The 15,908-nt window shown below is 46.0% G+C and overlaps 1 protein-coding gene across 3 annotated transcripts in view; it reads right to left on the bottom strand.

The window, feature by feature from the left end:
• The window catches only part of SVEP1 (sushi, von Willebrand factor type A, EGF and pentraxin domain containing 1), a 250,409-nt gene that overhangs the window by 103,933 nt on the left and 130,568 nt on the right, over window positions 1-15,908 (bottom strand). For all 3 annotated transcript variants that reach the window (XR_006387049.1, XM_044271731.1, XM_044271743.1), the window contains exon 20: window positions 554-721. Coding sequence is in view for 2 of the 3 variants with exons in the window: in XM_044271731.1 (XP_044127666.1) it covers window positions 554-721 (168 nt within the window). In the remaining variant the exon portion in view is untranslated. The remainder of the gene's footprint in view (window positions 1-553; window positions 722-15,908) is intronic.

The following is a 15,908-nucleotide window of genomic DNA, read 5'->3' as shown; positions in this document are numbered from 1 at the left end:
TGTTGTACTTTATTTGGTTTGCAGGGAGCTGTTGCATTGCATGTTTTGTTTTATAGGTTGCTTGCAGGTTGCTTGCAACGTTTCGGAGTAACATATGCCCTTCATCAGGCACTAGCAGGACCACAGGTTAGATGTTTCCGGCGCTAACCTGTGGTCCTGTGCCTGATGAAGGGCGTATGTTAGCCCGAAACGTTGCAAGCAACCTGCAAGCAACCTATTTACCACTGTGTCCGGCTGAAATAATATGAAATAAATCATGACTTTCTATCATCATTATCATGGAGTGCTGTCTAAAATTTGTGTGATATCTACAGTTCTTGAGGTGGAGCTACAGAACATAATCCGGACGTGCACCCACCTTTGCCAGTTTCAGAAAGCGTGCTGGGGTCCATTAGTTTTAAAGTTAAGAAAAACAGATTAGACAAATTTGTCATTAAGATTGTTTCCAGTTGAGACCATGTATGATTGCTTCAAGTGCATATGTTAAGCGAGGCTCACATGCCGCCAGTTGACATAATATGGTTTGCATCCCCAAAACTAGAGACTGACTTACCCTTCTTTACAAGTGTATGTCACTTTGTTTCCAAAAGTGAAGTCGCGTCCTTTGGAAATGGCATCCCTAACAACTGGAGGAGGTCCACAATTCACAAGTTGACAGGATGGATGCTGGCTACTCCAGTTACCAGAAGCTTCACACACCAAAGTTGATGGACCCTGCAAACTAAGTAAAAATTTAAAATTGTAAAATTGATAATTCAATCACAATCAGAGTAAAAACACAGCTAAAAGGTATACTAGATGTACACAACAGTCAAGTACATCTAGTCCAGAGGCAATCACTTTTACTAAACCATAGTTTTAGTAGTAGTAGATGACTAGCTATATTGAGCCTTACATTCTATCTTCTACAGAATTGCAGTAACCGCAGCATTTTTGCATGACTTACACTACTACATCCTGAAGTGGAAATATCAGTTGGCAATATTGAGCATCAACTGTACTCTACGATGGTGCCTGTACTGTGTTGATGCATTGAGTAGAATGTGATATGACTCACCAATTTTTACCCTCCTGCTCCTAGAAGGGTCTAGGAAAATTGGGAGGGGAGGGATTTTATAACTCTTTCAAAGTGAGTCAGCCCCTTTATAGGAGTTTTGTGGGATTGCTATGATTTTTAACATATATTCTCAGGTACTATAGCTTATTATGTCATATACAGTGCCTTGAAAAAGTATTGATACCCCTTGAACTTTTCCACATTTTTTCACGTTACACCCACAAACTTAAATGTATTAGATTTTTCTCTAATGAACCCCTGAGTTCTTTACAGAACAGCTGGAGTTATACTGAGAATAAATTACACATGGGTGGACTCTATTTACTAATTAGGTGACTTCTGAAGGCAATTGGTCACAATTAGGGATGAGCGAACTCGAACTGTATAGTTCGGGTTCGTACCGAATTTTGGGGTGTCCGTGACACGGACCCGAACCCGGACATTTTCGTAAAAGTCCGGGTTCGGGTTCGGTGTTCGTCGCTTTCTTCGCGCTTTTGTGACGCTTTCTTGGCGCTTTTTGAAAGGCTGCAAAGCAGCCAATCAACAAGCGTCATACTACTTGCCCCAAGAGGCCATCACAGCCATGCCTACTATTGGCATGGCTGTGATTGGCCAGAGCACCATGTGACCCAGCCTCTATTTAAGCTGGAGTCACATAGCGCCGCCCGTCACTCTGCTCTGATTAGCGTAGGGAGAGGTTGCGGCTGCGACAGTAGGGCGAGATTAGGCAGATTAACTCCTCCAAAGGACTTGATTAACTGATCGATCTGCAGCTGTGGATCATTGAGCTGCTGATCCTCAATTGCTCACTGTTTTTAGGCTGCACAGACCGTTTGTCAGTCTCATTTTTCTGGGGTGATCGGCGGCCATTTTGTGTCTTGTGGTGCGCCAGCACAAGCTGCGACCAAGTGCATTTAACCCTCAATGGTGTGGTTGTTTTTTGGCTAAAGCCTACATCAGGGTGAAGCTGTCACACCAAGTGCATTTAACCAGCAATAGTCTGTTCATTTTTTGGCCATATACAAAATCAGGGGCAAGCTGCGCCTGTCACCAAGTGCATTTAACCCTCAATGGTGTGGTTGTTTTTTGGCTAAAGCCTACATCAGGGTGAAGCTGTCACACCAAGTGCATTTAACCAGCAATAGTCTGTTCATTTTTTGGCCATATACAAAATCAGGGGCAAGCTGCGCCTGTCACCAAGTGCATTTAACCCTCAATGGTGTGGTTGTTTTTTGGCTAAAGCCTACATCAGGGTGAAGCTGTCACACCAAGTGCATTTAACCAGCAATAGTCTGTTCATTTTTTGGCCATATACAAAATCAGGGGCAAGCTGCGCCTGTCACCAAGTGCATTTAACCCTCAATGGTGTGGTTGTTTTTTGGCTAAAGCCTACATCAGGGTGAAGCTGTCACACCAAGTGCATTTAACCAGCAATAGTCTGTTCATTTTTTGGCCATATCCCAGTCTAATTCTGTCACTAAATCCATACCGGTCACCCAGCGCCTAAATACTAGGCCTCAAATTTATATCCAGCTAAATCTGTCCCTAGTGCTGTAGCTGGGCGAGTTATTTAGTGTCCGTTCAAGCACATTTCTTGTTCTGGGTTGAAATACAATTCCCAATTTAGCAATTTCATAATTTAGTGGTTCCTGCTATATCAGAGCTCTTTGAAATCTATCCCAAAAAGGGTATATAATATTGAAGGTGCACATAGGGTCATTCAGAGTAACTTCACACACACCCGCTACTGTGTATTTCCAAGTCTAATTCTGTCACTAAATCCATACCGGTGACCCAGCGCCTAAATACTAGGCCTCAAATTTAATTCCCTCTAAATCTCTCGTTACCCACCGCTGTACTGTTGTTGCTGGGCAAGATATTTAGTGTCCGTCAAAGCACATTTTTTGTTCTGGGTTGAAGTACAATTCCCAATTTAGCAATTTCATAATTTAGTGGTTTCTGCTATATCAGAGCTATTTGAAATCTATCCCAAAAAGGGTATATAATATTGAAGGTGCACATAGGGTCATTCAGAATAACTTCACACACACCCGCTACTGTGTATTTCCAAGTCTAATTCTGTCACTAAACCCATACCTGTCACCCAGCGCCTAAATACTAGGCCTCAAATTTAAATCCCTCTAAATCTCTCGTTACCGTTGTCCTGTTGTAGCTGGGAAAGTTATTTAGTGCCCGTCAAAGCACATTTTTTGTTCTGGGTTGAAGTACAATTCCCAATTTAGCAATTTCATAATTTAGTGGTTCCTGCTATATCAGAGCTATTTGAAATCTATCCCAAAAAGGGTATATAATATTGAAGGTGCACATAGGGTCATTCAGAATAACTTCACACACACCCGCTACTGTGTATTTCCAAGTCTAATTCTGTCACTAAATCCATACCGGTGACCCAGCGCCTAAATACTAGGCCTCAAATTTAATTCCCTCTAAATCTCTCGTTACCCACCGCTGTACTGTTGTTGCTGGGCAAGATATTTAGTGTCCGTCAAAGCACATTTTTTGTTCTGGGTTGAAGTACAATTCCCAATTTAGCAATTTCATAATTTAGTGGTTTCTGCTATATCAGAGCTATTTGAAATCTATCCCTAAAAGGGTATATAATATTGAAGGTGCACATAGGGTCATTCAGAATAACTTCACACACACCCGCTACTGTGTATTTCCAAGTCTAATTCTGTCACTAAACCCATACCTGTCACCCAGCGCCTAAATACTAGGCCTCAAATTTATATCCAGCTAAATCTGTCCCTAGTGCTGTAGCTGGGCGAGTTATTTAGTGTCCGTTCAAGCACATTTCTTGTTCTGGGTTGAAATACAATTCCCAATTTAGCAATTTCATAATTTAGTGGTTCCTGCTATATCAGAGCTCTTTGAAATCTATCCCAAAAAGGGTATATAATATTGAAGGTGCACATAGGGTCATTCAGAGTAACTTCACACACACCCGCTACTGTGTATTTCCAAGTCTAATTCTGTCACTAAATCCATACCGGTGACCCAGCGCCTAAATACTAGGCCTCAAATTTAATTCCCTCTAAATCTCTCGTTACCCACCGCTGTACTGTTGTTGCTGGGCAAGATATTTAGTGTCCGTCAAAGCACATTTTTTGTTCTGGGTTGAAGTACAATTCCCAATTTAGCAATTTCATAATTTAGTGGTTTCTGCTATATCAGAGCTATTTGAAATCTATCCCAAAAAGGGTATATAATATTGAAGGTGCACATAGGGTCATTCAGAATAACTTCACACACACCCGCTACTGTGTATTTCCAAGTCTAATTCTGTCACTAAACCCATACCTGTCACCCAGCGCCTAAATACTAGGCCTCAAATTTAAATCCCTCTAAATCTCTCGTTACCGTTGTCCTGTTGTAGCTGGGAAAGTTATTTAGTGCCCGTCAAAGCACATTTTTTGTTCTGGGTTGAAGTACAATTCCCAATTTAGCAATTTCATAATTTAGTGGTTCCTGCTATATCAGAGCTATTTGAAATCTATCCCAAAAAGGGTATATAATATTGAAGGTGCACATAGGGTCATTCAGAATAACTTCACACACACCCGCTACTGTGTATTTCCAAGTCTAATTCTGTCACTAAATCCATACCGGTGACCCAGCGCCTAAATACTAGGCCTCAAATTTAATTCCCTCTAAATCTCTCGTTACCCACCGCTGTACTGTTGTTGCTGGGCAAGATATTTAGTGTCCGTCAAAGCACATTTTTTGTTCTGGGTTGAAGTACAATTCCCAATTTAGCAATTTCATAATTTAGTGGTTTCTGCTATATCAGAGCTATTTGAAATCTATCCCTAAAAGGGTATATAATATTGAAGGTGCACATAGGGTCATTCAGAATAACTTCACACACACCCGCTACTGTGTATTTCCAAGTCTAATTCTGTCACTAAACCCATACCTGTCACCCAGCGCCTAAATACTAGGCCTCAAATTTATATCCAGCTAAATCTGTCCCTAGTGCTGTAGCTGGGCGAGTTATTTAGTGTCCGTTCAAGCACATTTCTTGTTCTGGGTTGAAATACAATTCCCAATTTAGCAATTTCATAATTTAGTGGTTCCTGCTATATCAGAGCTCTTTGAAATCTATCCCAAAAAGGGTATATAATATTGAAGGTGCACATAGGGTCATTCAGAGTAACTTCACACACACCCGCTACTGTGTATTTCCAAGTCTAATTCTGTCACTAAATCCATACCGGTGACCCAGCGCCTAAATACTAGGCCTCAAATTTAATTCCCTCTAAATCTCTCGTTACCCACCGCTGTACTGTTGTTGCTGGGCAAGATATTTAGTGTCCGTCAAAGCACATTTTTTGTTCTGGGTTGAAGTACAATTCCCAATTTAGCAATTTCATAATTTAGTGGTTTCTGCTATATCAGAGCTATTTGAAATCTATCCCTAAAAGGGTATATAATATTGAAGGTGCACATAGGGTCATTCAGAATAACTTCACACACACCCGCTACTGTGTATTTCCAAGTCTAATTCTGTCACTAAATCCATACCGGTGACCCAGCGCCTAAATACTAGGCCTCAAATTTAATTCCCTCTAAATCTCTCGTTACCCACCGCTGTACTGTTGTTGCTGGGCAAGATATTTAGTGTCCGTCAAAGCACATTTTTTGTTCTGGGTTGAAGTACAATTCCCAATTTAGCAATTTCATAATTTAGTGGTTTCTGCTATATCAGAGCTATTTGAAATCTATCCCTAAAAGGGTATATAATATTCAAGGTGCACATTGGGTCATTCAGAATAACTTCACACACACACGCTTCTGTGCATTTCCAAGTCTAATTCTGTCACTAAATCCATACCGGTCACCCAGCGCCTAAATACTAGGCCTCAAATTTATATCCCGCTGAATTTGAATACAATACATTGGGCCAAATAATATATTTGTTGTTGTGGTGAACCATAACAATGAGAAAAACATCTAGTAAGGGACGCGGACGTGGACATGGTCGTGGTGGTGTTAGTGGACCCTCTGGTGCTGGGAGAGGACGTGGCCGTTCTGCCACATCCACACGTCCTAGTGTACCAACTACCTCAGGTCCCAGTAGCCGCCAGAATTTACAGCGATATATGGTGGGGCCCAATGCCGTTCTAAGGATGGTAAGGCCTGAGCAGGTACAGGCATTAGTCAATTGGGTGGCCGACAGTGGATCCAGCACAATCACATTATCTCCCACCCAGTCTTCTGCAGAAAGCGCACAGATGGCGCCTGAAAACCAACCCCATCAGTCTGTCACATCACCCCCATGCATACCAGGGAAACTGTCTCAGCCTCAAGTTATGCAGCAGTCTCTTATGCTGTTTGAAGACTCCGCTGGCAGGGTTTCCCAAGGGCATCCACCTAGCCCTTCCCCAGCGGTGAAAGACATAGAATGCACTGACGCACAACCACTTATGTTTCCTGATGATGAGGACATGGGAATACCACCTCAGCATGTCTCTGATGATGACGAAACACAGGTGCCAACTGCTGCGTCTTTCTGCAGTGTGCAGACTGAACAGGAGGTCAGGGATCAAGACTGGGTGGAAGACGATGCAGGGGACGATGAGGTCCTAGACCCCACATGGAATGAAGGTCGTGCCACTGACTTTCACAGTTCGGAGGAAGAGGCAGTGGTGAGACCGAGCCAACAGCGTAGCAAAAGAGGGAGCAGTGGGCAAAAGCAGAACACCCGCCGCCAAGAGACTCCGCCTGCTACTGACCGCCGCCATCTGGGACCGAGCACCCCAAAGGCAGCTTCAAGGAGTTCCCTGGCATGGCACTTCTTCAAACAATGTGCTGACGACAAGACCCGAGTGGTTTGCACGCTGTGCCATCAGAGCCTGAAGCGAGGCATTAACGTTCTGAACCTGAGCACAACCTGCATGACCAGGCACCTGCATGCAAAGCATGAACTGCAGTGGAGTAAACACCTTAAAACCAAGGAAGTCACTCAGGCTCCCCCTGCTACCTCTTCTGCTGCTGCCGCCTCGGCCTATTCTGCTGCTGCCGCCTCGGCCTCTTCCTCCGCCTCTGGAGGAACGTTGGCACCTGCCGCCCAGCAAACAGGGGATGTACCACCAACACCACCACCACCACCACCTCCGTCACCAAGCGTCTCAACCATGTCACACGCCAGCGTTCAGCTCTCCATCTCACAAACATTTGATAGAAAGCGTAAATTCCCACCTAGCCACCCTCGATCCCTGGCCCTGAATGCCAGCATTTCTAAACTACTGGCCTATGAAATGCTGTCATTTAGGCTGGTGGACACAGACAGCTTCAAACAGCTCATGTCGCTTGCTGTCCCACAGTATGTTGTTCCCAGCCGGCACTACTTCTCCAAGAGAGCCGTGCCTTCCCTGCACAACCAAGTATCCCATAAAATCAAGTGTGCACTGCGCAACGCCATCTGTAGCAAGGTCCACCTAACCACAGATACGTGGACCAGTAAGCACGGCCAGGGACGCTATATCTCCCTAACTGCACACTGGGTAAATGTAGTGGCAGCTGGGCCCCAGGCGGAGAGCTGTTTGGCGCACGTCCTTCCGCCGCCAAGGATCGCAGGGCAACATTCTTTGCCTCCTGTTGCCACCTCCTCCTTCTCGGCTTCCTCCTCCTCTTCTTCCACCTGCTCATCCAGTCAGCCACACACCTTCACCACCAACTTCAGCACAGCCCGGGGTAAACGTCAGCAGGCCATTCTGAAACTCATATGTTTGGGGGACAGGCCCCACACCGCACAGGAGTTGTGGCGGGGTATAGAACAACAGACCGACGAGTGGTTGCTGCCGGTGAGCCTCAAGCCCGGCCTGGTGGTGTGTGATAATGGGCGAAATCTCGTTGCAGCTCTGGGACTAGCCAATTTGACGCACATCCCTTGCTTGGCGCATGTGCTGAATTTGGTGGTGCAGAAGTTCATTCACAACTACCCCGACATGTCAGAGCTGCTGCATAAAGTGCGGGCCGTCTGTTCGCGCTTCCGGCGTTCACATCCTGCTGCTGCTCGCCTGTCTGCGCTACAGCGTAACTTCGGCCTTCCCGCTCACCGCCTCATATGCGACGTGCCCACCAGGTGGAACTCCACCTTGCACATGCTGGACAGACTGTGCGAGCAGCAGCAGGCCATAGTGGAGTTTCAGCTGCAGCACGCACGGGTCAGTCGCACTACAGAACAGCACCACTTCACCACCAATGACTGGGCCTCCATGCGAGACCTGTGTGCCCTGTTGCGCTGTTTCGAGTACTCCACCAACATGGCCAGTGGCGATGACACCGTTATCAGCGTTACAATACCACTTCTATGTCTCCTTGAGAAAACACTTAGGGCGATGATGGAAGAGGAGGTGGCCCAGGAGGAGGAGGAGGAGGAGGAGGAAGAGGGGTCATTTTTAGCACTTTCAGGCCAGTCTCTTCGAAGTGACTCAGAGGGAGGTTTTTGGCAACAGCAGAGGCCAGGTACAAATGTGGCCAGCCAGGGCCCACTACTGGAGGACGAGGAGGACGAGGATGAGGAGGAGGTGGAGGAGGATGAGGATGAAGCATGGTCACAGCGGGGTGGCACCCAACGCAGCTCGGGTCCATCACTGGTGCGTGGCTGGGGGGAAAGGCAGGACGATGACGATACGCCTCCCACAGAGGACAGCTTGTCCTTATCCCTGGGCAGCCTGGCACACATGAGCGACTACATGCTGCAGTGCCTGCGCAACGACAGCAGAGTTGCCCACATTTTAACCTGTGCGGACTACTGGGTTGCCACCCTGCTGGATCCACGCTACAAAGACAATGTGCCCACCTTACTTCCTGCACTGGAGCGTGATAGGAAGATGCGCGAGTACAAGCGCACGTTGGTAGACACGCTACTGAGAGCATTCCCAAATGTCACAGGGGAACAAGTGGAAGCCCAAGGCCAAGGCAGAGGAGGAGCAAGAGGTCGCCAAGGCAGCTGTGTCACGGCCAGCTCCTCTGAGGGCAGGGTTAGCATGGCAGAGATGTGGAAAACTTTTGTCAACACGCCACAGCTAACTGCACCACCACCTGATACGCAACGTGTTAGCAGGAGGCAACATTTCACTAACATGGTGGAACAGTACGTGTGCACACCCCTCCACGTACTGACTGATGGTTCGGCCCCATTCAACTTCTGGGTCTCTAAATTGTCCACGTGGCCAGAGCTAGCCTTTTATGCCTTGGAGGTGCTGGCCTGCCCGGCAGCCAGCGTTTTGTCTGAACGTGTATTCAGCACGGCAGGGGGCGTCATTACAGACAAACGCAGCCGCCTGTCTACAGCCAATGTGGACAAGCTGACGTTCATAAAAATGAACCAGGCATGGATCCCACAGGACCTGTCCGTCCCTTGTCCAGATTAGACATTAACTACCTCCCCATAACCATATATTATTGGACTCCAGGGCACTTCCTCATTCAATCCTATTTTTATTTTCATTTTACCATTATATTGCGAGGCTACCCAAAGTTGAATGAACCTCTCCTCTGCCTGTGTGCTAGGCCTAAATATATGCCAATGGACTGTTGCAGTGGTGGGTGACGTGAAGCCTCATTCTCTGCTATGACATGCAGACTGATTCTCTGCTGACATGAAGCCAGATCCTCTGTTACGGGAGCTCTCTCCTCTGCCTGGGTGCTGGGCCTAAATTTATGACAATTGACTGTTGCAGTGGTGGGTGACGTGAAGCCTGATTCTCTGCTATGATATGAAGACTGATTCTCTGCTGACATGAAGCCAGATTGTCTGTTACGGGACCTTTCTCCTCTGCCTGGGTTCTGGGCCTAAATTTATGAAAATTGACTGTTGCAGTGGTGGGTGACGTGAAGCCTGATTCTCTGCTATGATATGAAGACTGATTCTCTGCTGACATGAAGCCAGATTGTCTGTTACGGGACCTTTCTCCTCTGCCTGGGTTCTGGGCCTAAATTTATGACAATGGACTGTTGCAGTGGTGGCTGACGTGAAGCCTGATTCTCTGCTATGACATGCAGACTGATTCTCTGCTGTCATGAAGCCAGATTGTCTGTTACGGGACCTCTCTGCTCTGCCTGTGTGCTAGGCCTAAATATATGCCAATGGACTGTTGCAGTGGTGGCTGACGTGAAGCCTCATTCTCTGCTATGACATGCAGACTAATTCTCTGCTGACATGAAGCCAGATTGTCTGTTACGGGACCTCTCTCCTCTGCCTGGGTGCTGGGCCTAAATTTATGACAATGGACTGTTGCAGTGGTGGCTGACGTGAAGCCTGATTCTCTGCTATGACATGCAGACTAATTCTCTGCTGACATGAAGCCAGATTGTCTGTTACGGGACCTCTCTCCTCTGCCTGGGTGCTGGGCCTAAATATATGCCAATGGACTGTTGCAGTGGTGGCTGACGTGAAGCCTCATTCTCTGCTATGACATGCAGACTAATTCTCTGCTGTCATGAAGCCAGATTGTCTGTTACGGGACCTCTCTGCTCTGCCTGTGTGCTAGGCCTAAATATATGCCAATGGACTGTTGCAGTGGTGGGTGACGTGAAGCCTCATTCTCTGCTATGACATGCAGACTGATTCTCTGCTGACATGAAGCCAGATTGTCTGTTACGGGACCTCTCTGCTCTGCCTGTGTGCTAGGCCTAAATATATGCCAATGGACTGTTGCAGTGGTGGGTGACGTGAAGCCTCATTCTCTGCTATGACATGCAGACTGATTCTCTGCTGACATGAAGCCAGATTGTCTGTTACGGGACCTCTCTGCTCTGCCTGTGTGCTAGGCCTAAATATATGCCAATGGACTGTTGCAGTGGTGGGTGACGTGAAGCCTCATTCTCTGCTATGACATGCAGACTGATTCTCTGCTGACATGAAGCCAGATTGTCTGTTACGGGACCTCTCTGCTCTGCCTGTGTGCTAGGCCTAAATATATGCCAATGGACTGTTGCAGTGGTGGGTGACGTGAAGCCTCATTCTCTGCTATGACATGCAGACTGATTCTCTGCTGACATGAAGCCAGATCCTCTGTTACGGGAGCTCTCTCCTCTGCCTGGGTGCTGGGCCTAAATTTATGACAATTGACTGTTGCAGTGGTGGGTGACGTGAAGCCTGATTCTCTGCTATGATATGAAGACTGATTCTCTGCTGACATGAAGCCAGATTGTCTGTTACGGGACCTTTCTCCTCTGCCTGGGTTCTGGGCCTAAATTTATGAAAATTGACTCTTACAGTGGTGGGTGACGTGAAGCCTGATTCTCTGCTATGATATGAAGACTGATTCTCTGCTGACATGAAGCCAGATTCTCTGTTACGGGACCTCTCTCCTCTGCCTGGGTGCTGGGTAGTGTTGAGCGCGAATATTCGAAAAGCAAATTTTTTTCGCGAATATCGCAACTTCGCGATTTCGCGAATATTTCGAATATAGTGCTATATATTCGTAAAAACGAATATTCGTTTTTTGTTTCCCCCCCCCCCCCACAAAATTACAGTACACATATAATTGATTGTTTCCCAAAGGTCCAACAGCTCAGATCTTACTCACATTGCCTAGAAAGTGATTGAGGCGCGAATCTTCGTAAGGCGATTTTATTAGCGCACATGCGAATATCGGCACGTCCCAGAACAGAGGCAAAGGGCTTTGCATTCATACATTAGTGAATTGAGTTGCGAATCTTCGTAAGGCGATTTTATTAGCGCACATGCGAATATCTACACTTGTCCCAGAACAGAGGCAAAGGGCTTTGCATTCATACATTAGTGATTGAATTGAGCTGCGAATCTTCGTAAGGCGATTTTATTAGCGCACATGCGAATATCGGCACGTCCCAGAACAGAGGCAAAGGGCTTTGCATTCATACATTAGTGAATTGAGTTGCGAATCTTCGTAAGGCGATTTTATTAGCGCACATGCGAATATCTACACTTGTCCCAGAACAGAGGCAAAGGGCTTTGCATTCATACATTAGTGATTGAATTGAGCTGCGAATCTTCGTAAGGCGATTTTATTAACGCAAATGCAAATATCTACACTTGTCCCCAGAACAGAGAGGCAAAGGCCTGTGCATTCATATAGTATAGCACCATATTCGCGAATACGTAGAACTTCGTAAAATTCGATTTACGAATATTCGTATTTTTTATTTTACTTTCCACCTTACAGATTACATTGATCTGTACTCTGTCAACTACTGTCATCACCCCCCACTGTATCTCGATTGATTCCCAAAAGTCTCACATTCCCTAGAAAGTGATTGAGGTGCGAATCTTCGTAAGGCGATTTTATTAGCGCACATGCGAATATCTACACTTGTCCCAGAACAGAGGCAAAGGGCATTGCATTCATACATTAGTGATTGAATTGAGTTGCGAATCTTCGTAAGGCGATTTCATTAGCGCACATGTGAATTTTGCATAGCATATGTATTATGCGATAATTCGAATTATCGCATATGCGAAATAATAACGAATTTGAATAATCGCGAATATTTTACGAATATTCTTTCGAATATTCACAAAATTTCGCGAATTCGAATATGGGACATGCCGCTCAACACTAGTGCTGGGCCTAAATTTATGACAATGGACTGTTGCAGTGGTGGGTGACGTGAAGCCTGATTCTCTGCTATGACATGCAGACTGATTCTCTGCTGACATGAAGCCAGATTGTCTGTTACGGGACCTCTCTCCTCTGCCTGGGTGCTGGGCCTAAATATATGCCAATGGACTGTTGCAGTGGTGGCTGACGTGAAGCCTCATTCTCTGCTATGACATGCAGACTAATTCTCTGCTGACATGAAGACAGATTCTCTGTTACGGGACCTCTCTCCTCTGCCTGGGTGCCGGGGCCTAAATATCTGAGAATGGACTGTTCCAGTGGTGGCTGACGTGAAGCCTCATTCTCTGCTATGACATGCAGACTAATTCTCTGCTGACATGAAGACAGATTCTCTGTTACGGGACCTCCCTCCTCTGCCTGGGTGCTGGGCCTAAATATATGCCAATGGACTGTTGCAGTGGTGGCTGACGTGAAGCCTCATTCTCTGCTATGACATGCAGACTAATTCTCTGCTGACATGAAGACAGATTCTCTGTTACGGGACCTCTCTCCTCTGCCTGGGTGCCGGGGCCTAAATATCTGAGAATGGACTGTTCCAGTGGTGGGTGACGGGAAGCCAGATTCTCTGCTATGGAACCTCTCTCCAATTGATTTTGGTTAATTTTTATTTATTTAATTTTTATTTTAATTCATTTCCCTATCCACATTTGTTTGCAGGGGATTTACCTACATGTTGCTGCCTTTTGCAGCCCTCTAGCTCTTTCCTGGGCTGTTTTACAGCCTTTTTAGTGCCGAAAAGTTCGGGTCCCCATTGACTTCAATGGGGTTCGGGTTCGGGACGAAGTTCGGATCGGGTTCGGATCCCGAACCCGAACATTTCCGGGATGTTCGGCCGAACTTCTCGAACCCGAACATCCAGGTGTTCGCTCAACTCTAGTCACAATGGATCTTATTTAAGCCCCATTCACATGACTGTATTTTTCCTCCGCATTTTTTGCGGATGAGATGTGGAACCATTCATTTCGATGGGTCCACAAGAAATGCTGTCAGCATCCTTATGTCCATTCCGCGTCTCCGCAAAAAAGATAGAGCATTTCCTATTCTTGTCTGTTTTGAGGACAAGATTAGACATTGTTAAAATGGGTCCGCAAAAAAAACCTAAAACGTATGCAACACGGATGTCACACAGACATCATATTTTATGTGGATCCGCATTTTGTGGACCACAGAATACATATGGTTGTCTGAATGCACCCTTAGGGGTATCAGAGTACAGGGAGCTGAATACAAATGCACACCACACTTTCCAGATTTTTATTTATTCAAAATTTTGAAAACCATGTATCATTTTCTTTTCACTTCACATATACTTGCTACTTTGTGTTGGTCTCTCACATAAAATCCTAATAAAATACATTTAGGATTGTTGGTGTAACATAAATTTTTTTGTAAAAGTTCAAGGGGTATGAATACTTTTTAAGGTCACTGTACATCTTCCCAATTATTTTTTTTTTTCATTTTGGACACCTGACTAGTGTTGGGCAAGCATGCTTGGCCGAACACTAATTTTACTCGAGCATCACGATGTTCAGCACATCCCCAATAAACGTGCAGGTAAGTACTGCCATTCACTGTAATGCCATAGCCATGTTACATTGATTGGCTGACCGGAACACGTCATCTGGTGCTATATAGCACCCGATGACACGTGTTCGGCTCAATACTAGTCAGGAAGAGCTGTGCTGAAGAAGGGACAGCTAGTGTAGGGAGAAAAATCCTAATATTTTTATTTCAAAAACTTTTTAGAGACCCAAAAGTCCTTTTAAGGACTATTGTTGTATCTGGCAGCAATATAATTATTAGCGCAACCTGCGCTAAATTGCGTGGAATTGTTAGAGACCCAAAAGTCCTTTTAGGGACTATAGTTGTATCTGGCAGCAATATATGTTTTTAGCGCAACCTGCGCTAACTAACTTGCAATTGTTTGGCCGCTGCAGACAGCGACATTATCTGCGCTACATCTCCTGTGCAACGTGTGCGCAGCCTAAAAATATCTGTGACATACAGTTTTCCGTAGACGATGTCCGCTGCGGACAGTTACATTACCTGCTACATTAATTCAGTGTAATTTTTATTATCCGGTGGCGACAGCGACATTACTTGCGCTATACCTCCTGTTTAACTTTTGTGCATCCTAAATATCAGTGACATTAATTCAGTGTAATTTTTTATTAGCCGCTGGTGACAGCGACATTACTTGCGCTATACCACATGTATAATGTTTGTACAACCTAAATATCAGTGACATTCATTCAGTGTAATTTTTTTTTAGCCGGTGGTGACAGCGACATTACTTTCGCTATACATGCTGTATAACATTTGCGCATCCTAAAATTATCTTATAATTCATAGACGCTGCGGACAGCGACATTATCTGTGCTACACTTCCTGTTTATCGTGTTCATCCTAAAAATATTTTTGACATTGTAAGGTCCTCACCTGTCTTGCTCTCCGGTGTGGCTAAAAAGGGTCCTCGTGGAGCTGTGGGACAGGTTACGTGTGTTTCCACTGATACACCAGATCCGACCCCTTTGCGAACCGAAGCGCGGATGCGTTTGCATGTGCGTCGGAAGGAAAGACCGCCGGGGTCTTGGGGACAGGTTGGTCGGGCTAGTGGCAGTACGCTGCGGCCGGGTTTGTCTCCGGTACCTCTTGCGAATTCCACTTTGGTGTCCATATCGACGCGAGTCTCTCTCGCTGAGCCTGTCGGGCGTCCACGTGTACGCTCGGGAACGGGTTTGCGTTTCTTATGCGCTTTGCTGACCAGTGATGGGGATAGCACCTGGCCACAAATTCAAAGTAGATTAGGGGGCCGGCATTGGTCTAATTGGCCAATGACTGGCCAAGTCCTTGTACACAGGTGTAGGGCAGTTTCATGACCTACGGGAAGTGGACACTTGGTGCCTGGGATTTGTTAGCAGGCACATAAAAGGTGGTTTCCCCGGTCGGTCACTGCCCACTATTATCCTTCTCTTTTAAGATACAAGTCATAACTACTTGTGCTAGTGACTGAAGGCTACCTGGACTCCAGGTAGGCAGTAAAGTGGCAAAAGGGAGAAGGCTGCAGAGTATGTAGTTCCTTGGCCAATCGAGGAGGGGAGATGAGAAGAACACATAGCAGTTACAACAGAGGCAGGGCAACACTCTCCAAGGCCTGGGACAGTTTCATGACACCCCGCCAGCACCCTCAACCTGATGCGCGGCCTAGCGTCACA

This window comes from Bufo gargarizans, chromosome 1 (genome assembly GCF_014858855.1).
Source record: "Bufo gargarizans isolate SCDJY-AF-19 chromosome 1, ASM1485885v1, whole genome shotgun sequence".
NCBI lineage: Eukaryota > Metazoa > Chordata > Amphibia > Anura > Bufonidae > Bufo > Bufo gargarizans.
Note: the sequence above shows the minus strand (reverse complement) of the source record. Positions and strands in the feature narration are given on the sequence as shown.